Raw genomic sequence first — 27002 nt, forward strand, 5'->3', positions numbered from 1 at the left:
TCTGGAGAAAGGAATGAAGAAGAGGAGAGCAGGAGATGGAAACACATGGTGGAGAGATGTTCTGGAGAAAGGAATGAAGAAGAGGAGATGGAAACACATGGTGGAGAGATGTTCTGGAGAAAGGAATGAAGAAGAGGAGAGGAGGAGATGGAAACACATGGTGGAGAGATGTTCTGGAGAAAGGAATGAAGAAGAGGAGAGGAGGAGATGGAAACACATGGTGGAGAGATGTTCTGGAGAAAGGAATGAAGAAGAGGAAGAATGGAAACACATGCTGGAGAGATGTTCTGGAGAAAGGAATGAAGAAGAGGAGATGGAAACACATGGTGGAGAGATGTTCTGGAGAAAGGAATGAAGAAGAGGAGAGGAGGAGATGGAAACACATGGTGGAGAGATGTTCTGGAGAAAGGAATGAAGAAGAGGAGATGGAAACACATGGTGGAGAGATGTTCTGGAGAAAGGAATGAAGAAGAGGAGATGGAAACACATGGTGGAGAGATGTTCTGGAGGAAGGAATGAAGAAGAGGAGATGGAAACACATGGTGGAGAGATGTTCTGGAGAAAGGAATGAAGAAGAGGAGAGGAGGAGATGGAAACACATGGTGGAGAGATGTTCTGGAGAAAGGAATGAAGAAGAGGAGATGGAAACACATGGTGGAGAGATGTTCTGGAGAAAGGAATGAAGAAGAAGAGGAGATGGAAACACATGGTGAAGAGATGTTCTGGAGAAAGGAATGAAGAAGAGGAGAGCAGGAGATGGAAACACATGGTGGAGAGATGTTCTGGAGAAAGGAATGAAGAAGAGGAGATGGAAACACATGGTGGAGAGAAGTTCTGGAGAAAGGAATGAAGAAGAGGGGAGGAGGAGATGGAAACACATGGTGGAGAGATGTTCTGGAGAAAGGAATGAAGAAGAGGAGAGCAGGAGATGGAAACACATGGTGGAGAGATGGTCTGGAGAAAGGAATGAAGAAGAGGAGATGGAAACACATGGTGGAGAGATGTTCTGGAGAAAGAAATGAAGAAGAGGAGATGGAAACGCATGGTGGAGAGATGTTCTGGAGAAAGGAATGAAGAAGAGGAGAGGAGGAGATTTGAAACACATGGTGGAGAGATGTTCTGGAGCTAGAGGTAAATGTGTCACCCAATTAATTATGAAAATATAAAACAACGCCCTCTCACTAGGTTATACAAAATTAAATACAAATGCGCTATAAATTAAAGCTACATCTGAATTTGTTTAACTTAGGCTAGACCAATTATGTAATAAAGATATTTTAAATCAGTATTTTTGTTGTTGTTAATGCTTATCCGCCACGTGTGATACGCAGTAGGCTATGTATAAAAGGCACAATCATTATTTTAATTAATTTTGGGAGGGGGGGGTTGGGCTCATTTATAGGCTTATACATAAGCCCTAATATGGATGTTTTGAGTGAATCATCACCTTAGAAAGCGCTGTCCATTTCTTTGTGTTGGGCTTTGAAACAACATCCACAACGGCCATGTTTTACAAACCAACCCGCTGTTGCCCTTCGTCCTTCAAATTGATCAATCACAGCGAGGTGAGTTTTAAAAGCACAATACTGTTTTGATAATAAGTGTTTGCAATTTTCAATTTCATTGCTTTCCAGATAAGGTTAGAGGGCCAACAAACCCCTGAGTACCAGGCCATTAGGACCTGAAAGAAGGACAATAGAGCCCTGAGTACTAGGCCATTAGGACCTGAAAGAGGGACAGTAGAGCCCTGAGTACCAGGCCATTAGGACCTGATGGAGGGACAATAGAGCCCCGAGTACCAGGCCATTAGGACCTGATGGAGGGACAATAGAGCCCTGAGTACCAGACCATTAGGACTTGATGGAGGTACAATAGAGCCCTGAGTACCAGGCCATTAGGACCTGATGGAGGGACAATAGAGCCCTGAGTACCAGACCATTAGGACTTGATGGAGGTACAATAGAGCCCTGAGTACCAGGCCATTAGGACCTGATGGAAGGACAACAGAGCCCTGAGTACCAGGCAATAGAGCCCCGAGTACCAGGCAATAGAGCCCCAAGTACCATGCCATAGAGCCCTGAGTACCAGGCCATAGAGCCCTGAGTACCAGGCCATTAGGACCTGATGGAGGGACAATAGAGCCCTGAGTACCAGGCCATTAGGACCTGATGGAGGGACAATAGAGTGGATTACCTGGGCTCAACAGTCACGTAGAATTTTACTGCGGTCATGACTGACGACTTCCAGTGTAGCGGTAATAAGGTCATGACAACATCCCTAATCCTTACTCCAGGTTCTTGACCTCAGTTTTACAGGGATACTGTGTTATGTTATTATGGGATGTCAAGGGTAAGGTCTTACCCAGTACAATCCTGACAGTCTTCAGCAGGCTCATCATGATGTCTCTGTTCCTACCTGGTCCTACCTCTAACCTACCCAGTACCAGTATCTAACATATAGGGTCTGTTGTGAAGGTAGTGGAGGTTCTTACCCAATACGATGACGACAGTCTTCAGTAGACTCATCATGGTGTCTCTGTTCCTGCGTGGCCCAGAGCTGTGTCTGCTCATCCTCATGGTCCTCTGTCTCACGTACATAAAGATGTGAGCGTACAGCACCACCATGACCAGGAAGGTGACCAGGTTGAATACAGCCCAGAACACCAGGTAGGAGTTACAGTACAGCGGCGCCATGCTGGAACACGTGCTGATGTCACAGATACAGTTCCACCCTACCGACGGGATGGCTCCCATGACGATAGACAAGGTCCAGATGACTACAATCACCACCACCACACGCCGGTTGGACATGCGCGTGTGTAGCTGCATGCGGAAAACGGTGATGTGGCGCTCGATGGCGATGGCGAGGAGGTTACACACGGACGCCGTGAGGGACGTGTCGATGAGACCCTGTCGGAGCAGCCACGTGGAGACCGTGAGGCGCCGTGTGTTCGGGCCGGTGTTGAACATCAGGTAGAAGTACGCCAGACCGGCAAAGAAGTCCGCGGCCGCCAGGTTGGCCATCAGGTAGTAAATAGGGAAGTGGAAGCGGCGGTTGACGTATATAGCCACCATGACCAGCAGGTTAGCCAGCATGATGAAGATACATACTGTGATACCCAGCCCCATCACCAGCTTACTGACGGTATTCCACTCTGTAGCCAGGTACTTTCCACTGTGGTTGTAGAAGAAGGCAATGGACTCATTGTAGAAGCACTGTTCCTCCTCCATCTTGAAGGCTGGCTAGGGGATCTGGAGGAGAGGAGACAGGGGTCAGAGGGAGTCACAGTGGGTCAGAGGGAGTCACAGTGGGTACGAGGGAGTCACAGTGGGTACGAGGGAGTCACAGTGGGTACGAGGGAGTCACAGTGGGTACGAGGGAGTCACAGTGGGTACGAGGGAGTCACAGTAGGTTAGAGGGAGTCAAAGTAGGCTGTTAGGGGTCTGGAGGAGAGGAGAAAGGGGTTAGAGAGTCACAGTAGGTTGTTAGGGAGACACAGTAGGTTTTTAGGGAGTCACAGTAGGTTGTTAGGGAGACACAGTAGGTTGTTAGGGAGACAGGGGCTAGTAGTAATCTAGGACAAATAACAACTGGAGGGGCCCTGACCTGTCACTCAGATATCATATTAGCATGGTATAAGTCATAGCAAAGGGTCTGAATACTTACGTAAATAAGGTATTCATGTTTTTACTTTTAATACATTTGGGAAAGGGGTCTAAATACTGTCTGAATGCACTGTATATAAAACAAAGAAAATCACATTTTTGACCGCACTGGGCCTTTAAAACTGCAACATTCTCTATTGTAATTTCTCTCCACCGTCAAGAGGGGAGTGGGGGCAATAAAATAATATTTTGCTGCAAGGTGGGTAAGCAACTCTAGTGTAGATTTGGCCTTGTGTTTTAGGTTATTGTCCTGCTGAAAGGTGAATTCATCTCTCCGTGTCTGGTGGAAAGCAGACTGAACCAGGTTTTCCTCTGGGATTTTAATATGTGCTTAGCGCCATTCAGTTAATTTTTTATCCTGAAAAACTCCCCAGTCCTTAACGACTACAAGCATACCCATAACATGTTGCAGGCAGCACTATGCTTAAAAATATGGAGTGGTACTCAGTAACGTGTTGTATTGGAATTGCCCTAAACATAACACTTTGTATGCATGACAAAAGTGAAGTGTTTTGCCACATTTTTTGCAGTATTACTTTAGTGCAGGATGAATGTTTTGAAATATATTTTTTTATCCTGTACAGGTTTCCTACCTTTCATTATCAATTAGGTCATTTTTGTGGAGTAACTGCAATGTTGTTGATCCATCCTCAGTTTTCTCCTGTCACAGCCAATAAACTCTAACTGTTTTAATGTCACAATTGGCCTCATGGTGAAATCCCTGAATGGTTTCCTTCCTCTCCGGCTACTGAGTTAGGAAGGACGCCTGTATCTTTGAAGTGACTGGATATTGTATCAATTCCCCCAAAGTGTTATTAATAACTTCACTCAAAGGGATATTCAATGTCTTTTTTTAACCCATCTACCAATAGGTGACCTTCTTTGCAAGGCATTGGTCTTTGTGGTTGATAATTGTGGGGTACAGTATGTGTGGGTACAGAGATCAAGTAGTCATTCAAAATGAATGTTAAACACAATTATTGCACACAGAGTCCTTGCAACTTATGTGACTTGTTAAGCAGATTTTTTACCCCTGAACTTATTTAGGCTTGCCATAACAAAGGGGTTGAATACTTATTGACTCAAGACATTTCAGCTTTTCAATTTTTATTAATTTGTAAAACTTTGACAAACATAATTCCACTTTGACATTATGGGGTATTGTATGTAGGCCAGTGACCAAAAAATCTCAATATAATCCATTTTAAATTCAGACTGTAACAACACAATGTGGAAAAAGTCAAGGGGTGTGAATACTTTCTGAAAAGCACATTAGTCAGTCCAAAATTGATTTTTAATTCTGTCATGGAAATATATGTATTTCCTGTTAACAAGTCATTTTCGGTTTCTATGCCTTTAGTATTCCATGTGGGTCAACGTATCAGTGAATTGTGACAATCTATCCAAGGATCGTTCCATAGGGCTGTGTTTGTAGGGAGCGATATTGGTTTCATTTACCTCCATATTGTAGTTAACTATATAGATGTTCATGTTCTCAGCTGTATCCTTTCAAAATAGATATTCTGGGGATGAGTATGTGCATCTTTAATATGTATCCGTTGTTCCTCTTTAGTGGTTTAACTAGATGTCGCAAGTCCCTGGGTGGTGAGTTGATACAATTCCAAATCCAGAAGGGTAAAACCACAGACTCTGGAAGACATAAAACATTCCTATTTATTCGATAAGTTTGATTGAGTTTGATTCGCCCATATAAAAAGTCTTAAGACCGAGTATACTGTTGTTTTTTTTTACGTCTTCGGTATTATCAAGACTAAATCTAAAAACTTGCCATGCCGTTCAAGAGGTTTATTCTACCTTTAAGATTTATGGGAAGAATGTTCCTTTTAATTAGATCTGTTTTCATATTGTTGAGTAAAATGGAACAAAGTTATCTTTATATATTTGTCACTTATTAACCTCTATGGGATCGGTGTCCCTCAACCAGGATCAATCAGCCTGTTACCAGTGCTTAGTAAACTTTTGGGAAAAAATGTATTTGATCAAATAGAAAGTTAATTTACAAAAGAAAATGCTTATAGGAAAGGGCTCATCATGCTCAGCACTGACACAAATGACTGAGGATTGGCTGAAAGAAACGGATAGTAAATATATATAAGAAATATAAAAATACTCGTAAAGGTTTTGATCTTTGACAAAAATGTAAAACATCACAGCACAATTGAAAAATATATAGGGCACATGGAACCCAAACAGGTGGTCTGAGTGGCTGAGGGTTGGGATAAAGAGCTTATGTTCAGTAACGCATTATTGTTATGTGATTGCTGTATAGAGAAGTACAATGTATGTAAAAATGTAGATTTCAAATGTACAGTACCAGTCAAACGTTTGGACACCTACTCATTTATTTTTACCATTTACTACATTGCAGAATAATAGTTAAGACATCAAAACTATGAAATAACACATATGGAATTATGTAGCCAACTCTCTGACCAAGGACCTTCTCCCCTGATTGCTCATCTTGTCTGGGCGGCCAGCTCTAGGAAGCGACTTGATGGTTCTGAACATCTTCCATTTAAGAATGTGTTCTTGGGGAACTTCAATGCTGCAGAAATATTTTGGTACCCTTACCCAGATGTGTGCCTCGACACAATATGGTCTTGGAGGGCTACGGACAATTCATTCTACCTCATTACTTGTTTTTTTCGCTGACATGCATTGTCAACTTCGGGACTTTATCTCGACAGGTGTGCATCTTCACAAATCATTTCCAACTAATTGAATTTACCACCGGTGGACTCCAATCAAGTTGTAGAAACATCAAGGACGATCAATGGACACAAGATGCACCGGAGCTCAATTGAGTCTCGTAGCAAAGGGTCTGAATACTTTTGTAAATGAGGTATATGTTTGTAATTTTCAATACATTTGCAAAAATTTCTAAAACCTGTTTTCACTTTGTCATTATGGGATATTGTGTAAATTGATGAGGATTTTTATTTATTTAACCCATTTTAGAAAAGCTAGAAGTAACAAAATGCTGAAAAAGGTCAAGGGGTCTGAATAATTTTTGAATGCACTGTTTGTTTGATATAGTACCAGTCAAAAGTTTGGACAAACCTACCCATTCAAGGGGTTTTTCTTTATTTTTACTACTTTCTACATTGTGGAAAAATAGTGAAGACATCAAAACTATGAAATAACACATAGATTCTTCAAATAGCCACTCTTTGCCTTGATGACAGCTTTGCACACTCTTGGCATTCTCTCAACCAGCTTCATGAGATAGTCACCTGGAATGTGTTTCAATTAACAGATGTGCCTTGTTAAAAGTGAATTTGTGGAATTTCTTTTCTTCTTAATGTGTTTGAGCCAATCAGTTGTGTTGGGACAAAGTAGGGATGGTAGGGATGGTATACAGAATATATCCCTATTTGGTAAAAGTCCATATTAATGGCAAAAACAGCTCAAATATGCAAAGACCAACAAAAGTTTGTTGAGAGAATGGTGACGCTGGTTGAGGGAATGGTGAAGCTGGTTGAGGGAATGGTGAAGCTGGTTGAGGGAATGGTGAAGCTGGTTGAGAGAATGGTGAAGCTGGTTGAGGGAATGGTGAAGCTGGTTGAGGGAATGGTGAAGCTGGTTGAGGGAATGGTGAAGCTAGTTGAGAGAATGCCAAGAGTGTGCAAAGCTGTTGAAAAATCTCAAATATATTTTGATTTGATTAACACTTTTTTGGTTACTACATGATTCCATGTGTTACTAAATAGTTTGTTTTCACTATTATTCTACAATGTAGGATATAGTCAAATTAAAGAAAAGAAAAACCCTTGAATGAGTAGTTTGACTGGTACTGTATGAATTTCAGCCAATCCTCTCCTCTCATATGTAATACAGCCATACCTCCTCTCCTCTCCAGTCATATGTATTATCCATGTATTACCTTCTGCTGGGCAGATGGAAGTACTGTGTCCCAAATGGCACTCTAGTACCGGTAACAGTCTAAAGTAGTGCACTAAATACGGAAGAGAGAGCCATTTGGGAACGCATCCACTGATTCTCATGGAATGGCTGTGTTTAATTGTATCCCCGACCAGATAAGAGTTCCTTTGTTCTGTCTCTTCTGGGAGCGACAGGATAATAGGCAGGCTGTGACCTCATCAGTACTAGACACAGGGTGCTCCAGGGTGGTCCTGTCTATAAGAGAAGACGAATGGACGTGTCCCAAATGGCCCTGGTGCATCTAGTGAGAAGCAGTGCATTATATAGGGAATGGAGTGCCATTTGGGATGCACACCGCCTGGTCTTTTTATCCCATTGATGGAGAGAGAAAGACAGAGAGAGAGAGAGAGAGAGAGAGGACTGTCTGCACACAGTTAAGCATAGAAGCATTTTTTTCCTCCCTTCACTTCAACACAGTCCCATCAAAAGGTTCACAGACAGGGCCGGCCCTAGCCTTTTGCCCCCATCTCACGACAAAACATATTAGTCGCCCCCCTCTTCACGGTGGAAAGATAATTTAATTTCCTGCAAATCTACATATTTTGCCGTAAAGAAAATGTTTTCTGGAAGTTTTCTGCAATTCCGGAGGGCAGAGAGAACTTAGCAATTTTATAACATAAGAAAAATATATAATGTCCTGCAATTCTATCCATTTTGCCATGGGGTCCTAAAAATACTGAAGTCTTAGTAAATGTATACCCCCTGTACATTCCCTCAATCTCACACAAATGATCAAGGAACCCACCAGGTACAACCCTAAATCTGTAAACATGGGCACCCTCATAGATATTATCCTGACCAACTTGCCATCTAAATACACCTCTGCAGTTTTCAATCAGGATCTCAGCAATCACTGCCTCATTGCCTGCATCCGTAATGGGTCAGCAGTCAAATGATCACCCCTCATCACTGTCAAACGTGTTATAGGGAGCTTCTGCGAGCAGGCCTTTCTAATCGATCTGGCCCAGGTATCCTGGAAGGATATTGACCTCATCCTGTCAGTAAAGGATGCCTGGTTGTTCTTTCAAAGTAATTTCCTCACCATCTTAGATAAGCCTGCCCCGTTCAAAAAATGTAGAACTAAGAACAGATATAGCCCTTGGTTCACTCCAGACCTGACTGCCCTCGACCAGCACAAAAACATCCTGTGGCGTACTGCATTCGCATCGTATAGCCCCCACAATATGCAACTTTTCAGTGAAGTAAGGAACCAATACACACAGTCAGTTTCTAAAAGCGAGCCTTTGCTTTCCTAACAGAAATCTCCAGCTCTAACTCCAAAAAGTTCTGGGACACTAAAGTCCATGGAGAATAAGAGCACCTCCTCCCAGCTGCCCACTGCACTGAGGCTAGGAAACACTACCACCACCGATAAATCCACAATAATCAAGAATTTCAACAAGCATCTCTACAGCTGGCCATGCTTTCCTCCTGGCCACCCCAACCTTGGCCAACAAGAGCCGCATCCCACGCAGCTACTTGCCCAAGCCTCCCCAGCTTCTCCTTCACCCAAATAGCAGATGTTCTGAAAGAGCTACAAAACCTCCATTTAGCTGGGCTAGAAAATCTGGACCCTCTCTATCTAAAATTATCCGCCACCATTGTTGCAACCCCTATCACTAGTCTGTTCACCCTCTCTTTCGTATCATCTGAGATCCCTAAATATTGGAAAGCTGCCGCGGTCATTCCCCTCTTCAAAGGTGACAATCTAGACCTAAACTGTTACAGACCTATATCCATCCTGCCAGTCTTTTCAAAGTCTTCGAAAGCCAAGTTAAGCAGATTTCGACCAGACCATTTCGAATCCCACCGTACCTTCTCCGCAGTGCAATCGGGTTTCCGAGCTGGTCACGGGAGCACATCGGCCATGCTCAAGGTGTTAAACAATATCATAACAACCACCATCGATAAAAGACAGTACTGCGCAGCAGTCTTTGTCGACCTGGCCAAGGCTTTCGACTGTCAATCACCGTAATCTTATTGGCAGATTCAACAGCCTTGGTTTCTCAAATGACTGCCTTGCTTGGGTCACCAACTACATCTCAGATAGATTTCAAATCAGAAAGGCTTGGTCACCGGCCCTCTGGCAGTCTCTATGGGGTACCAGTGTTCAATTCTCCGGCTGACTCTTTTCTATGTATATATCAATGATGTCGCTCTTGCTGCTGGTGGTTCCCTGATCCACCTCTACGCAGACAACACACTTCTGTATACATCTGGCCCTTCTATGGACACTGTGTTAACTAACCTCCAAACAAGCTTCAATGCCATACGCCACTCCTTTCGTGGCCTCCAACTGCTCTTAAAAAGCTAGAAAAACCAAATGCATGCTTTTCAACCATTTGCTGCCCTCACCACACACACACACACACACAACTAGTATCACTACTTTGAACGGTTCTGACTTAGCATATGTGGACAACTTCAAATACCTACAGTGCCTTGCGAAAGTATTCGGCCCCCTTGAACTTTGCGACCTTTTGCCACATTTCAGGCTTCAAACATAAAGATATAAAACTGTATTTTTTTGTGAAGAATCAACAACAAGTGGGACATAATCATGAAGTAGAACGACATTTATTGGATATTTCAAACTTTTAACAAATCAAAAACTGAAAAATTGTGCGTGCAAAATTATTCAGCCCCTTTACTTTCAGTGCAGCAAACTCTCTCCAGAAGTTCAGTGAGGATCTCTGAATGATCCAATGTTGACCTAAATGACTAATGATGATAAATACAATCCACCTGTGTGTAATCAATTCTCCGTATAAATGCACCTGCACTGTGATAGTCTCAGAGGTCCGTTAAAAGCGCAGAGAGCATCATGAAGAACAAGGAACACACCACGCAGGTCCGAGATACTGTTGTGAAGAAGTTTAAAGCCGGATTTGGATACAAAAATATTTCCCAAGCTTTAAACATCCCAAGGAGCACTGTGCAAGCGATAATATTGAAATGGAAGGAGTATCAGACCACTGCAAATCTACCAAGACCTGGCCGTCCCTCTAAACCTTCAGCTCATACAAGGAGAAGACTGATCAGAGATGCAGCCAAGAGGCCCATGATCACTCTGGATGAACTGCAGAGATCTACAGCTGAGGTGGGAGACTCTGTCCATAGGACAACAATCAGTCGTATATTGCACACATCTGGCCTTTATGGAAGAGTGGCAAGAAGAAAGCCATTTCTTAAAGATATCCATAAAAAGTGTTGTTTAAAGTTTGCCACAAGCCACCTGGGAGACACACCAAACATGTGGAAGAAGGTGCTCTGGTCAGATGAAACCAAAATTGAACTTTTTGGCAACAATGCAAAACGTTATGTTTGGCGTAAAAGCAACCCAGCTCATCACCCTGAACACACAATCCCCACTGTCAAACATAGTGGTGGCAGCATCATGGTTTGGGCCTGCTTTCCTTCAGCAGGGACAGGGAAGATGGTTAAAATTGATGGGAAGATGGATGGAGCCAAATACAGGACCATTCTGGAAGAAAACCTGATGGAGTCTGCAAAAGACCTGAGACTGGGACGGAGATTTGTCTTCCAACAAGACAATGATCCAAAACATAAAGCAAAATCTACAATGGAATGGTTCAAAAATAAACATATCCAGGTGTTAGAATGGCCAAGTCAAATTCCAGACCTGAATCCAATCGAGAATCTGTGGAAAGAACTGTAAACTGCTGTTCACAAATGCTCTCCATCCAACCTCACTGAGCTCGAGCTGTTTTGCAAGGAGGAATGGGAAAAAATTTCAGTCTCTCAATGTGCAAAACTGATAGAGACATACCCCAAGCGATTTACAGCTGTAATCACAGCAAAAGGTGGCGCTACAAAGTATTAACTTAAGGGGGCTGAATAATTTTGCACGCCCAATTTTTCAGTTTTTGATTTGTTAAAAAAAGTTTGAAATATCCAATAAATGTCGTTCCACTTCATGATTGTGTCCCACTTGTTGTTGATTCTTCACAAAAAATACAGTTTTATATCTTTATGTTTGAAGCCTGAAATGTGGCAAAAGGTCACAAAGTTCAAGGGGGCCAAATACTTTCGCAAGGCACTGTAGGTGTCTGGTTAGACTGTAAACTCTCCTTCCAGACTCATTAAAACATCTCCAATCCAAAATTAGAAATCAGCTTCCTATTTCACAGCAAAGCCACCTTCACTCACGCCGCCAAACACACCCTTGTAAAAAACTGACTATCCTACCGATCCTCGGCGATGTCATTTTCAAAATGGCCTCCAACACTCTACTCAGAAAATTGGATGTGTATCACAGTGCCATCCGTTTTGTCACCAAAGCCCCATATACCACCCACCACTGCGACCTGTATGCTCTTGTCGGCTGGCCCTCGCTACTCATTCGTCGCCAGACCCACTGGCTCCAGGTCATCTATAAGTCTTTGCTAGGTAAGCTCCGCCTTATCTCAGCTCACTGGTCACCATAACACCCACCCGTAGCACGCGCTCCAGCAGGTATATCTCACTAGTCATCCCCAAAGCAAACACTTCCTTTGGCCGCCTTTCCTTCCAGTTCTCTGCTGCCAATGACTGGAATGAGTTTCAAAAATCGCTGAAGTTGGAGACTCCTATCTCCCTCACTCAGTTTAAGCATCAGCTATCTGAGCAGCTTACCGATCGCTGCAGTTGTACACAGCCCACCTGTAAATAGCCCACCCAATCCACCTACTTTATCCCTATATTGTTATTGACTTTTTTGCACACCAGTATTTCTACTTGCAAATCTATCACTCCAGCGAAGATTTAGCTCAATTGTAATTACTTCGCCACTATGGCCTATTTATTGCCTTACCTCCTTACTCCATCTGCACACACTGTATAAAGACTTTTCTATTCTTGACTGTATGTTTGTTTACTCCATGTGTAACTCTGTTGTTTGTGTCGCACTGCTTTGCTTTATCTTGGCCAGGTCGCAGTTGTAAATGAGAACTTGTTCTGAAATGTAAAGTGTTGGTCCCATGTGTGGACCCCAGGAAGAGTATTTTTATACCATAAGCCGCCTCCAATGTCATTTTAGAGAATTTGTCAAACGGCCTCACAACCGCATACCACGTGTAACCATGGGAACACATCCAGCTTCTTCACCTGCAGGATCGCGTGAGCAGTTAGGATGAAATGATTGAATAGCATGCTTCCGTAAATGTATTTTGCAACGCTCGCACACAATGCTCCCTCAAGACACAGTCCCAAATTGCAACCTATATTATCTGGTAAAAAGTAGTGCACTAGCAGGGAATAGGGTGCCATTTGGGATGTATCTTGATTAATGACAGACGTGTGGATGAAAGAAACACTTTTAACACACACACACACACACACACTAAAATAATGGGGACTGCTCTAAAGTCTTCCTGCTAATTTATTGAGTATTCAGTAAGACAAGCAGTGGAGTGTGAGGTGGCTCATTGATAGAAATGGGAGTCAATACATTCAAGGCTTTCAACACTGAGGTTTTTAAAAGTTAATCCCATAGTTGACTGGTATTCACTGGAGTTCAGAAAGGATGGGGTTGATGTGGGCTGACTCTGGAGAAGTTGTAGCCTCTGAAGTCATTTTTCTGGTAGCCCCCCCCCCGCCTCCGAACAGAGCACTGCCGTAGTCAACCCGGGAGAAGATGAAGGCGTGGATAAGTTTCACAGATGGAAACATTATCTTTAGCAGACATGTTCAATATGAGCATTAAAAGGACAGAAAAGGATCAAACTTGACTCCCAGGTTGGATATGACAGGGAACAGATGGATGTCTTGACCAACAATTGTAGGGCAGATGTTTCCAGCACTGCTGACCTGCTTGGGTGTCTCAAATAAGCATCGCCTCAGGATGGTGTGGTCTAGAGACAGCAGCAGTGTGCTATCTGAGATGCTGCAGGAGGATGCTATAGTCTAGAGACAGCAGCAGTGTGCTCTCTGAGACACTGCAGGAGGATGGTGTTTTCTACGGCAGGGTTCCCCAACTGGTGGCCCGCGGGCCGTTTTATTTATCCCCCCAAAGTTGAGCAAATGTTTTATTTATTTGTTATTGATGGTCAACAGACTGTACACCAGTAAATCAGCTCCAAGTGATTTTAATTAAGAAATATTTTCCCAAGTATTCCAACACGTAATAGAGACACACGTGATCGTATAGAAATGTAAGTTTATAATGACTGTGTTTTAGTCAAACATATCTGTTTGGGCTTCTTGCGGTCAATCTGCAGTCTACAAATTATTTGTAATTATGTTCCAGCCCCCCCGACCATCCGCTCAAGAAAGAAAAACAAAATGAGGATGCTGGGAGATCCAGAATCTGCAGTCAACAGCAGATTGTTAATACCTTCCACAACAGCTGTTTCAGTGTTGAGCAAGGTTGGAAAATTTTACATTATTTTACAAACAGCTGTTAAGAAGGGGGATCTGAAATAGTGTCAGGCCGTACTCATAAAAGCAGAACAGATGGAAATGTTTTACATACTGACAGATATAACACTAAGTTGTGCTCACACACCCAACCCCCAAAGTCCTCCATTTCAGGCACAGCCCATGAATTCCACAGTTTATAGTATTTAGACAGGACCCCCCCCCCCATCCCCTAACTTCTACAGACCCCTGCCGAACCCCTGACATAGCTTAGGAATATACTGAACAAAATGAGCTTCCCTGAGCCCGTTTGACAGTTTGTGTAGAGATGATTAGGTTGTGTAAAACAGTTTCCTGTCCGGGTGGCCGGTCTCACCCCGCAGGTGAAGGAGGAAGATGGAGGTCCTGGGCTGCCGTGGTTACTTGTGGTCTGCAGTTGTGTGGCCAGTTGGACATACTACCAAATTCTCTAAAACAATGTTGGAGGTGGCTTATGGTAGATAATTTAATGTTAAATTATCTGGCAACAGCTCTGGTGGACGTTCCTGCAGTGAGAATACCAATTGTATGCTCCCTCAAAACTTGAGACATCTGTGGCATTGTATTGTGTGACAAAACTGCACATTTTAGAGTGGACTTTTATTGTCCACAGCACAAGGTGCATCCGTGTAATGATTGTGCTGTTTAATCAGCTTCTTGATAAGGTCACACCTGTCAGGTGGATGGATTATCTTGGCAGAGGAGAAATGCTCACTAACAAGGATGTGAACAAATTTTATGCATCATATTTGAGAGAAATATGTTTTTTGGTGCGTATGGAACATTTCTGGGATCTTTTATTTCAGCTCATGAAACACGGGACCAACACTTTACATGTTGCTTTCATATTTTTGTTTATTTAGTATTAATTAGGATCCACATTAGCTGCTGCCAAAGTAGCTACTCTTCCTGGGGTCAAAACAGGGTTAGTTCATATATTTTTTCAGTATAGTTCAAGAATTGTGTCACGCTGCACGCTATAGAGACACTGTAAGGAATGTGAACATATAAGATGACCACACACATCCACATTGCTGTGCGTAAATGATAAGGATTCGATTACAAGACCCACGCTGAGGCTCCAGGCTTTTTCACAAACATGTGCACGTGCTCAAGGCGCAGCCCAGAGGCCCATTACTTCCTGCCAGGGTGTTGGGGGAGAAGAGAATCAGCCAATTCAACTCTAGAGCTCTGGCCTGAATACACTGGACATACACTATGTGTGTGTGTGTGTGTGTGTGTGTGTGTGTGTGTGTGTGTGTGTGTGTGTGTGTGTGTGTGTGTGTGTATGTGTATATGTGTGTGTGAGAGAGCCTGTGTTTAACTCAACCAGTGCATTGCTGACTGAGTTCCTCTGTTGAGTTAAAGCAGGAAAACTCAGAAAAACACAGCCCAGACGGAAAAGTCCCGTTTTCAATACTGCTGGGTGGTAATACAACCTAGTGAGATATCTGTTAGTCACACTGTATGTTTTGTCACTTACCTACAGTGCCTAAAGAAAGTACAGTTGTCAGGAGGTTACATACACCTTAGCCAAATACATTTAAACTCAGTTTCACAATTCTTGACATTTAATCCTAGTAAAAATTCCCTGCCTTAGGTCAGTTAGGATCACCACTTTATTTTAAGAATGTGAAATGTCAGAATAATAGTAGAGGGAATGATTTATTCCAGCTTTTATTTATTTCATCACATTCCCAGTGGGTCTCAAGTTTACATACACTCAATTCACATTTGGTAGCATTGCCTTTAAACTGTTTAACTTGGGTCAAATGTTTTGGGTAGCCTTCCACAAGCTTCCCACAATATTTTGGGTGCATTTTGGCCCATTCCTCCTGACAGAGCTGGTGTAACTGAGTCAGGTTTGTAGGCCTCCTCGCTCGCACACGCCTTTTCAGTTCTGCCCACAAAGGTTCTATGGGATTGTGGTCAGAGCTTTGATGGTCACTCCAATACCTTGACATTGTTGTCCTGAAGCCATTTTGCCACAACTTTGTAAGTATGCTTGGGGTCATTGTCCATTTGGAAGATCCATTTGTGACCAAGCTTTAACTTCATGCGACGAGCAATCCCGGATCCGGGATCCTATTTATAGCCTCAAGCTCATTAGCATAACGCAACGTTAACTATTCATGAAAATCGCAAATGAAATGAAATAAATATATTTGCTCTCAAGCTTAGACTTTCGTTATCAACACTGTCATCTCAGATTTTCAAAATATGCTTTTCAACCATAGCTAAACAAGCATTTGTGTAAGAGTATTGATAGCTAGCATAGCTATAAGCCTAGAATTCAGCCAGCAACATTTTCACAAAAACAAGAAAAGCATTCAAATAAAATCATTTACCTTTTGAAGAACTTCGGATGTTTTCAATGAGGAGACTCTCAGTTAGATAGCAAATGTTCAGTTTCCTGAAAGATTCTTTGTATAGGAGAAATTGCTCCGTTTTGTACATCACTTTTGGCTACCAAAAAAAAAAAAACGAAAATTCAGTCACCACATTTCTGAGGTCTTGGCTGATTTATTTTGATTTTCCCATGATGTCAAGCAAAGATGCAGTTTGAAGGTAGGCCTTGAAATACATCAACATGTACACCTATCAGAAGCTTCTAAAGCCATGACTTAATTTTCTGGAATTTTCCAAGCTGTGTAAAGGCACAGTCAACTCGTGTATGTAAACTTCTGAACAACTGGAATTGTGATACAGTGAATTATAAGTGAAGAAATCTGTCTGTAAACAATTGTTGGAAAAATGACTTGTGTCATGCACAAAGTAGATGTCCTAACCGACTTGCAAAACTATAGTTTGTTAAAACCTCTTTGGGCTAGGGGGCAGTATTCGGAAGTTCGGTTGACTGACGTGCCCAAAGTAAACTGCCTGTTACTCAGGCCCGGAAGCTAGGAAATGCATATAATTGGTAGCATTGGATAGAAAACACTCTGACGTTTACAAAACTGTTAACCTCTTAGACAAAAAATCTTACTACAAAATATTCATATGCTTTACAGCCAAAGCAAGACAAGCATTTGTGTAAGTTTATCGATAGCCTAGCATAGCATTATGTCCAGCAGGCAGCAGGTAACTTGGTCATGAAAATCAGAAAAGCAATCAAATTAAATTTTTGTCCCATAAAGATTCTTTTTATAGCTGAAATACCTCTGCTTGTTCTTCACGTTTTGTTGAGAAATCCACCGGAAATTGCGGTCACAACAACCCCGAAAAATATTCCAAATTAGATCCATAATATCGACAGAAACATAGCAAACGTTTTTTTTTCTAATCAAGCCTCAAGGTGTTTTTCAAATATCTATTCGATAATATATCAACCCGGGACAATTGGCTTCTTAGTAGGAGCGAGAGAAACAATGGCCGCCTTTGTCTATTACGCACAAATCACTCGGAGAGCCACCATCTGACCACTGACGCAATGTTGTCGTTCATGCTCATTTTTCAAAATAAACGCCTGAAACTATGTCTTGTGACCCTAGACACATTAGGGAAGCCATAGAAAAAGGAATCTGGTTGATATCCCTTTCAATGCTCAAATCGGGAGGCACAGGAACACAGAGGTTTCAAAAAAATAAAAATAAATACATAAAAAGAGTCACTTCCTGATTGGATTTTTCTCAGGCTTTCGCCTGCAATATCAGTTCTGTTATACTCACAGGCAATTTGTTACAGTTTTGGAAACTTTAGAGTGTTTTCTATCCTAAGCTGTCAATTATATGCATATTCTATTATCTTGTCCTAAGAAATAGCCTGTTTACTTTGGGAACGTTATTTTTCCAAAAATGAAAATACTGCCCCCTAGTCTCAAGAGGTTTAAATAATGTCTGAGTGTAACAGAACTGATATGGCAGGTGAAAACGCAAGGAGAATCCATTCGGGAAAAAAACATTTGTTGAGGTCACAGGCCATTTCAATGCTTGTCTATGGGATATTCAAAAGACTTCCTCCCAGATTGCAGTTCTTATGGCTTCCACTAGATGTCAACAGTCTTTAGAAAGGGTTTCAGGCTTGTTTTTGAAAAATGAGCAAGTAATTGTAGTTTTTCTGCCTCTGCTGGTTTGAAAAATGTTTTTAATGTTGGTGTATGCGGGGAGCTGTCCTCAGATAATTGCATGGTATGCTTCCGCTGTAAAGAAATCTGACAAAGCCGCTGGATTAACAAGAAGTTAAGCTTTTAAACGATGTGAGACACTTGTATTTTCATGAATGTTTAATATTACGATTTTTGTATTTTGAATTTTGCGCAGTGCGATTTCACCGGATGTTGTCGTGGTGGGTCACTAGTATTCACCCGTCTTGGAATACCTGATGGACAAATGCAGATCCTTCGACCACCCCCCCTAATTCATCGACAAGACCAACTTTAAAATGTTCAGGCAAACCCCAACTTAAAATTCTTTCAAACCTTGATAAAATAAACATTTTTTAAATATGATTTGCATCAATTAACAAAAAATAACTCATGAATAGTTCCAGCCAGAGACAATAAATCAACATGCACATGTTCAGACTATCAAATTCTTAACACATCTTTAACAAATATAACTATACACATTTGCAAAAATAAACTCAACCAACAATAAAACTCTTGAACTGTTCAAGCTACACCAAACAGACTTTCACATGTTCAGGCTATCCTACAAACTGAAAATGGTCCACCCACACAGATAGCTGGTGAAGGCAGCGCAACAACCCCTCTTCAACCTCAGGAGGCTGAACAAATTTGGCTTGGCACCTTAAACTTTTACAGATGCAGAGTTGAGAGCATCCTGTTGGGCTGTATCATTGCCTGGTAAAGCAACTTCACCGCCCAACCGCAGGGCTCTCCACAGGGTGGTGCGGTCTGCCCACCGTATCACCGGGGGCAAACTACCTGTCCTCCAGGACACCTACAGCACCTAATGTCACAGGAAGGCCAAAAATATAATCAAGGACAACAACCACCCGAGCCACTGCCTGTTCACCCTGCTATCATCCAGAAGGTGAGGTCAGTACAGGGGCATCAAAGCTGGAACGAGAGAATGAAAAACTGCTTCTATCTCAAGGCCATCAGACTGTTAAACAGCCATCACTAGCACAGAGAGGGTGCTGCCTATATACATAGACATGACATCACTGGACACATTTATAATTGGAACAATAGTCACTAATAATGTTCACATATTTTGTATTAAATCATCTCATATGTATATACTGCATCTTAGTCTTTGCCGCTCTGACATTGCTCGTCCATTTATTTTAAATATTCTAAAAAATCCATTCCTTTACTTAGATCTTGGACACTCCCTCACGACGCCAGGACAGCGGAGTCAATCACCACCTTCCGGAGACACCTGAAACCCCACCTCTTCAAGGAATACCTAGGATAGGATAAAGCAATCCTTCTCACCCCCCCTTAAATGATTTAGATGCACTATTGTAAAGTGGCTGTTCCACTGGATGTCAGAAGGTGAATTCACCATTTTGTAAGTCGCTCTGGATAAGAGCGTCTGCTAAATGACTTAAATGTAAATGTAAATGTAGATCTGTTTGGGTATATGTGGTGAAATTGTTAGATATTACTGCACTATTGGAGCTAGAAATACAAGCATTTCAATACGAGTTCAAAATATAAAAAACATTTATCAACCATATAAATGTAGAGACACCAAACCAACTTTCTCATGTTCAGGCAAATAACTAATGTAGTCACCACCACAACGAGAACCAGTCAACACCACTTAGAACCAGTCACCACCATACTAGAACCAGTCACTACCAGTCACTAACACTACTAGAACCAGTCACCACCACTACTAGAACCAGTCACTACCACTACTAGAACCAGTCACTACCATTACTATTGTAGTCACTAACACTACTAGAACCAGTCACTACCACTACTAGAACCAGTCACTACCACTACTATAACCAGTCACTACCACTACTAGAACCAGTCACTACCACTACTAGAACCAGTCACTACCACACTAGAACCAGTCTACCACTAGTCACTACCACTACCATTAGTGTAGTCACTAGACACTACTATAACCAGTCACTACCATTACTAGAACCAGTCACTACCACTACTAGAACCAGTCAACCACTACTAGAACCAGTCACTACCACAAAAGTCACTACCACTACTAGAACCAGTCAGCCACTAGAACAAGTCACTACCACTACAGTCACTACCACTACTAGAACCAGTCACTACCACATTGAAAATAAGAACCACTTAACCAGAACAGTTGCCTAGTAGAAAGTAAAACAGGTACTACGAGAACCAGTCACTACCACTAAAACCAGTCACCACCACTACTAGAACCAGTCACTACCACTACTAGAACCAGTCACTACCACTACTAGAACCAGTCACTACCACTACTAGAACCAGTCACTACCACTCACTATAACTCATACCACTACTATAACCAGTCACTACAGTCACTAACTATAACCAGTCACTACCATTACTATTGTAGTCACTACCACTACTATAACCAGTCACTACCACTACTATAACCAGTCACTACCACTACTATAACCAGTCACTACCACTACTATAACCAGTCACTACCATTACTACTGTAGTCACTACCACTACTATAACCAGTCACTACCACTACTACCACTAACCAGTCACTACCACTACTATAACCAGTCACTACCACTACTATAACCAGTCACTACCACTACTATAACCAGTCACTACCACTACTAGAACCAGTCACTGTAGTCACACCACTACTAGAACCAGTCACTACACTACTACTAGAACCAGTCACTACCACTACTGTAACCAGTCATACCACTACTATAACCAGTCACTACCACTACTATAACCAGTCACTACCACTACTATAACCAGTACTATAACCAGTCACTACCACTACAGTCACTACCATTACTATACAGTCACTACCACTACTATAACCAGTCACTACCACTACTAGTAACCAGTCACTACCATTACTATTGTAGTCACTACCACTACTATAACCAGTCACTACCATTACTACTTGTAGTCACTACCACTACTATAACCAGTCACTACCACTACTATAACCAGTCACTACCACTACTATAACCAGTCACTACCATTACTATGTGTAACCAGTCACTACCACTACTATAACCAGTCACTACCATTACTACTCACTACCAGTCACTACCACTACTATAACCAGTCACTACCACTACTATAACCAGTCACTACCACTACTATAACCAGTCACTACCACTACTATAACCAGTCACTACCACTACTATAACCAGTCACTACCACTACTATAACCAGTCACTACCACTACTATAACCAGTCACTACCACTACTAGAACCAGTCACTACCACTACTACTAGTCACTACCACTACTATAACCAGTCACTACACACTATAACTATAACCAGTCACTACCACTACTATAACCAGTCACTCTACTACCATTACTATTGTAGTCACTACCACTACTATAACGTAGTCACTACCACTACTATAACCAGTCACTACCACTACTATAACCAGTCACTACCACTACTATAACCAGTCACTACCACTACTATAACCAGTCACTACCACTACTACTGTAACCAGTCACTACCACTACTATAACCAGTCACTACCACTACTATAACCAGTCACTACCATTACTACTGTAGTCACTACCACTACTATAACCAGTCACTACCATTACTACTGTAGTCACTACCACTACTACCATATAACCAGTCACTACCACTACTATAACCAGTCACTACCATTACTACTATATACCAGTCACTACCACTACTATAACCAGTCACTACCACTACTATAACCAGTCACTACCACTACTATAACCAGTCACTACCACTACTAGAACCAGTCACTACCACTACTAGAACCAGTCACTACCTACTACAGTACTACCACTACTATATCCAGTCACTACCACTACTATAACCAGTCACTACCACTACTATAACAGTCACTACTACTATCCAGTCACTACACTACTACTATAACTATAACCAGTCACTACCACTACTATAACCAGTCACTACCAGTCACTACTACTATAACCAGTCACTACCACTACTATAACCAGTCACTACCATTACTATTGTAGTCACTACCACTACTATAACCAGTCACTACCACTACTATATCCAGTCACTACCACTACTATATCCAGTCACTACCACTACTATATCCAGTCACTACCACTACTATATCCAGTCACTACCACTACTATAACCAGTCACTACCACTACTATAACCAGTCACTACCACTACTATAACCAGTCACTACCACTACTATAACCAGTCACTACCACTACTATAACCAGTCACTACCACTACTATAACCAGTCACTACCACTACTATAACCAGTCACTACCACTACTATAACCAGTCACTACCACTACTATTGTAGTCACTACCACTACTATAACCAGTCACTCACTACCACTACTATAACCAGTCACTACCACTACTATAACCAGTCACTACCACTACTAGAACCAGTCACTACCACTACTATAACCAGTACCACTACTATAACCAGTACCACTACTACTACCAGTCTACTACTATAACCAGTCACTACCACTACTATAACCAGTCACTACCACTACTATAACCAGTCACTACCACTACTATAACCAGTCACTACCACTACTATAACCAGTCACTACCACTACTATATCCAGTCACTACCACTACTATAACCAGTATATCCAGTCACTACCACTACTATAACCAGTCACTACTACTACCAGTCACTACCACTACTATAACCAGTCACTAACTATAACCAGTCACTACCACTACTATAACCAGTCACTACCATTACTATTGTAGTCACTACCACTACTATAACCAGTCACTACCACTACTATAACCAGTCACTACCACTACTATAACCAGTCACTACCTACTATAACCAGTCACTACCACTACTATAACCAGTACTACCACTACTAACCAGTCACTACCATTACTACCAGTCACTACCACTACTATAACCAGTCACTACCTACTATAGTCACTACCACTACTATAACCAGTCACTACCACTACTATAACCAGTCACTACCACTACTATAACCAGTCACTACCACCTATAACCAGTCACTACCACTACTATAACCAGTCACTACCACTACTATAATACTACCACTACTATAACCAGTCACTACCACTACTATAACCAGTCACTACCACTACTATAACCAGTCACTACCACTACTATAACCAGTCACTACCACTACTATAACCAGTCACTACCATTACTACCACTACTATATCCAGTCACTACCACTACTATAACCAGTCACTACCACTACTATAACCAGTCACTACCACTACTATAACCAGTCACTACCACTACTATAACCAGTCACTACCACTACTGTAACCAGTCACTACCACTACTATAACCAGTCACTACCACTACTATAACCAGTCACTACCACTACTATAACCAGTCACTACCAGTCACTACTATTGTAGTCACTACTACATTACTATTGTAGTCACTACCACTACTAGTCACTACCAACCAGTCACTACCACTACTATAACCAGTCACTACCACTACTATACCAGTCACTACCACTACTATAACCAGTCACTACCACTACTATAACCAGTCACTACCACTACTATAACCAGTCACTACCATACTATAACCAGTCACTACCACTACTATAACCAGTCACTACCACTACTATAACCAGTCACTACCACTACTATAACCAGTCACTACCACTACTATAACCAGTCACTACCACTACTGTAACCAGTCACTACCACTACTATAACCAGTCACTACCTACTACTATAACCAGTCACTACCACTACTATAACCAGTCACTACCACTACTATAACCAGAGTCACTACCACTACTATAACCAGTCACTACCACTACTATAACTATAACTACCACTACTATAACCAGTCACTACCACTACTATAACCAGTCACTACCACTACTATAACCAGTCACTACCACTACTATAACCAGTCACTACCTACAGTCACTACCACTACTATAACCAGTCACTACCACTACTGTAACCAGTCACTACCACTACTATAACCAGTCACTACCACTACTATAACCAGTCACTACCACTACTATAACCAGTCACTACCACTACTATAACCAGTCACTACTATAACTATAACCAGTCACTACCACTACTATAACCAGTCACTACCACTACTATAACCAGTCACTACCACTACTATAACCAGTCACTACCACTACTATCAACCAGTCACTACCACTACTATAACCCATAACCAGTCACTACCACTACTATAACCAGTCACTACCACTACTATAACCAGTCACTACCACTACTATAACCAGTCACTACCACTACTATAACCAGTCACTACCACTACTATAACCAGTCACTACCACTACTATAACCAGTCACTACCACTACTATAACCAGTCACTACACTACTACTATAACTATAACCAGTCACTACCACTACTATAACCTACCACTATAACCAGTCACTACCACTACTATAACCAGTCACTACCACTACTATAACCAGTCACTACCACTACTATAACCAGTCACTACCACTACTATAACCAGTCACTACCACTACTATAACCAGTCACTACCACTACTAGAACCAGTCACTACCACTACTACAACCAGTCACTACCACTACTATAACCAGTCACTACAGTCACTACTACTGTAGTCACTACCACTACTACTATAACCAGTCACTACCACTACTATAACCAGACACTACCACTACTATAACCAGTCACTACCACTACTATAACCAGTCACTACCACTACTAGAACCAGTCACTACCATTAGTACTGTAACCAGTCACTACACTACTGTAGTCACTACCACTACTATAACCAGTCACTACCACTACTATAACCAGTCACTACCACTACTATAACCAGTCTACTATAACTACCACTACTAGTCACTACCACTACCAGTCACTACCACTATAACCAGTCACTACCATTACTACTGTAGTCACTACCACTACTATAACCAGTCACTACCACTACTATAACCAGTCACTACCATTACTATTGTAGTCACTACTACTATAACCAGTCACTACCACTACTAGAACCAGTCACTACCACTACTATAACCAGTCACTACCACTACTATAACCAGTCACTACCACTACTACTGTAGTCACTACCACTACTATAACCAGTCACTACCACTACTATAACCAGTCACTACCACTACTACTGTAGTCACTACCACTACTATAACCAGTCACTACCACTACTATAACCAGTCACTACCACTACTATAACCAGTCACTACCACTACTAACAGTCACTACCACTACTGTAGTCACTACCACTACTATAACCAGTCACTACCACTACTACTGTAGTCACTACCACTACTATAACCAGTCACTACCACTACTACTGTAGTCACTACCACTACTATAACCAGTCACTACCATTACTACTGTAGTCACTACCACTACTATAACCATTCACTACATTACTACTGTAGTCACTACCACTACTATAACCAGTCACTACCACTACACTGTAGTCACTACCACTACTATAACCAGTCACTACCACTACTATACTACTAGACACTACCACTACTATAACCAGTCACTACCACTACTACTGTAGTCACTACCACTACTACTAACCAGTCACTACCACTACTATAACCAGTCACTACCACTACTATAACCAGTCACTACCACTACTATAACCAGTCACTACCACTACTACTGTAGTCACTACCACTACTATAACCAGTCACTACCACTACTACTGTAGTCACTACCACTACTATAACCAGTCACTACCATTACTACTGTAGTCACACTACTATAACCAGTCACTACCACTACTATAACCAGTCACTACCACTACTATAACCAGTCACTACCACTACTATAACCAGTCACTACCACTACTATAACCAGTCACTACCACTACTACAGTCACTACTGTAGTCACTACTACAGTCACTACCACTACTATAACCAGTCACTACCACTACTATAACCAGTCACTAACATTACTATAACCAGTCACTACCAGTTACCACTACTATAACCAGTCACTCTACTACCAGTCACTACTATAACCAGTCACTACCATTACTATAACCAGTCACTACCACTACTATAACCCACTACTACTGTAGTCACTACCACTACTACTATAACCAGTCACTACCACTACTATAACCAGTCACTACCACTACTATAACCAGTCACTACCACTACTACTATAACCAGTAGAGTCACTACCACTACTATAACCAGTCACTACCACTACTATAACCAGTCACTACCACTACTACTGTAGTCACTACCACTACTATAACCAGTCACTACCATTACTACTATAACCAGTCACTACCACTACTATAACCAGTCACTACCACTACTATAACCAGTCACTACCACTACTATAACCAGTCACTCACTACCACTACTACTGTAACCAGTCACTACCACTACTATAACCAGTCACTACCACTACTATAACCAGTCACTACCACTACTATAACCAGTCACTACCACTACTATAACCAGTCTACTACCACTACTATAACCAGTCACTACCACTACTACTAACCAGTATAACCAGTCACTACCACTACTATAACCAGTCACTACCACTACTATAACCAGTCACTCACTACCACTACTATACTACCTGTAGTCACTACCACTACTATAACCAGTCACTACCACTACTACAACCAGTCACTACCACTACTATAACCAGTCACTAGTCACTACTACTATAACCAGTCACTACCACTACTACTGTAGTCACTACCACTACTATAACCAGTCACTACCACTACTATAACCAGTCACTACCATTACTACTGTAGTCACTACCACTACTATAACCAGTCACTACCATTACTAAAACTATATCCCGTCACTACCATTACTACTGTAGTCACTACCATTACTACTGTAGTCACTACCA

The 27002-nt window shown here is 41.8% G+C and overlaps 1 protein-coding gene across 2 annotated transcripts in view; it reads right to left on the minus strand.

The window, feature by feature from the left end:
• The window catches only part of LOC135516936 (lysophosphatidic acid receptor 1-like), a 57711-nt gene that overhangs the window by 23976 nt on the left and 6733 nt on the right, over nucleotides 1-27002 (minus strand). The window contains exons 1-2 of one of the 2 annotated variants that reach the window (XM_064941003.1): nucleotides 16373-16475; nucleotides 2492-3251 (exon numbers count right to left, since the gene is read on the minus strand). In XM_064941003.1, coding sequence (XP_064797075.1) covers nucleotides 2492-3230 — 739 coding nt within the window. In that variant the 5' untranslated portion in view covers nucleotides 3231-3251; nucleotides 16373-16475. Of the gene's footprint in view, nucleotides 1-2491; nucleotides 3252-16372; nucleotides 16476-27002 lie in introns of those variants that run through there. The other variant, XM_064941002.1, reaches the window with a different exon arrangement.

Source organism: Oncorhynchus masou, chromosome 28, assembly GCF_036934945.1.
Source record: "Oncorhynchus masou masou isolate Uvic2021 chromosome 28, UVic_Omas_1.1, whole genome shotgun sequence".
Classification (NCBI taxonomy): domain Eukaryota; kingdom Metazoa; phylum Chordata; class Actinopteri; order Salmoniformes; family Salmonidae; genus Oncorhynchus; species Oncorhynchus masou.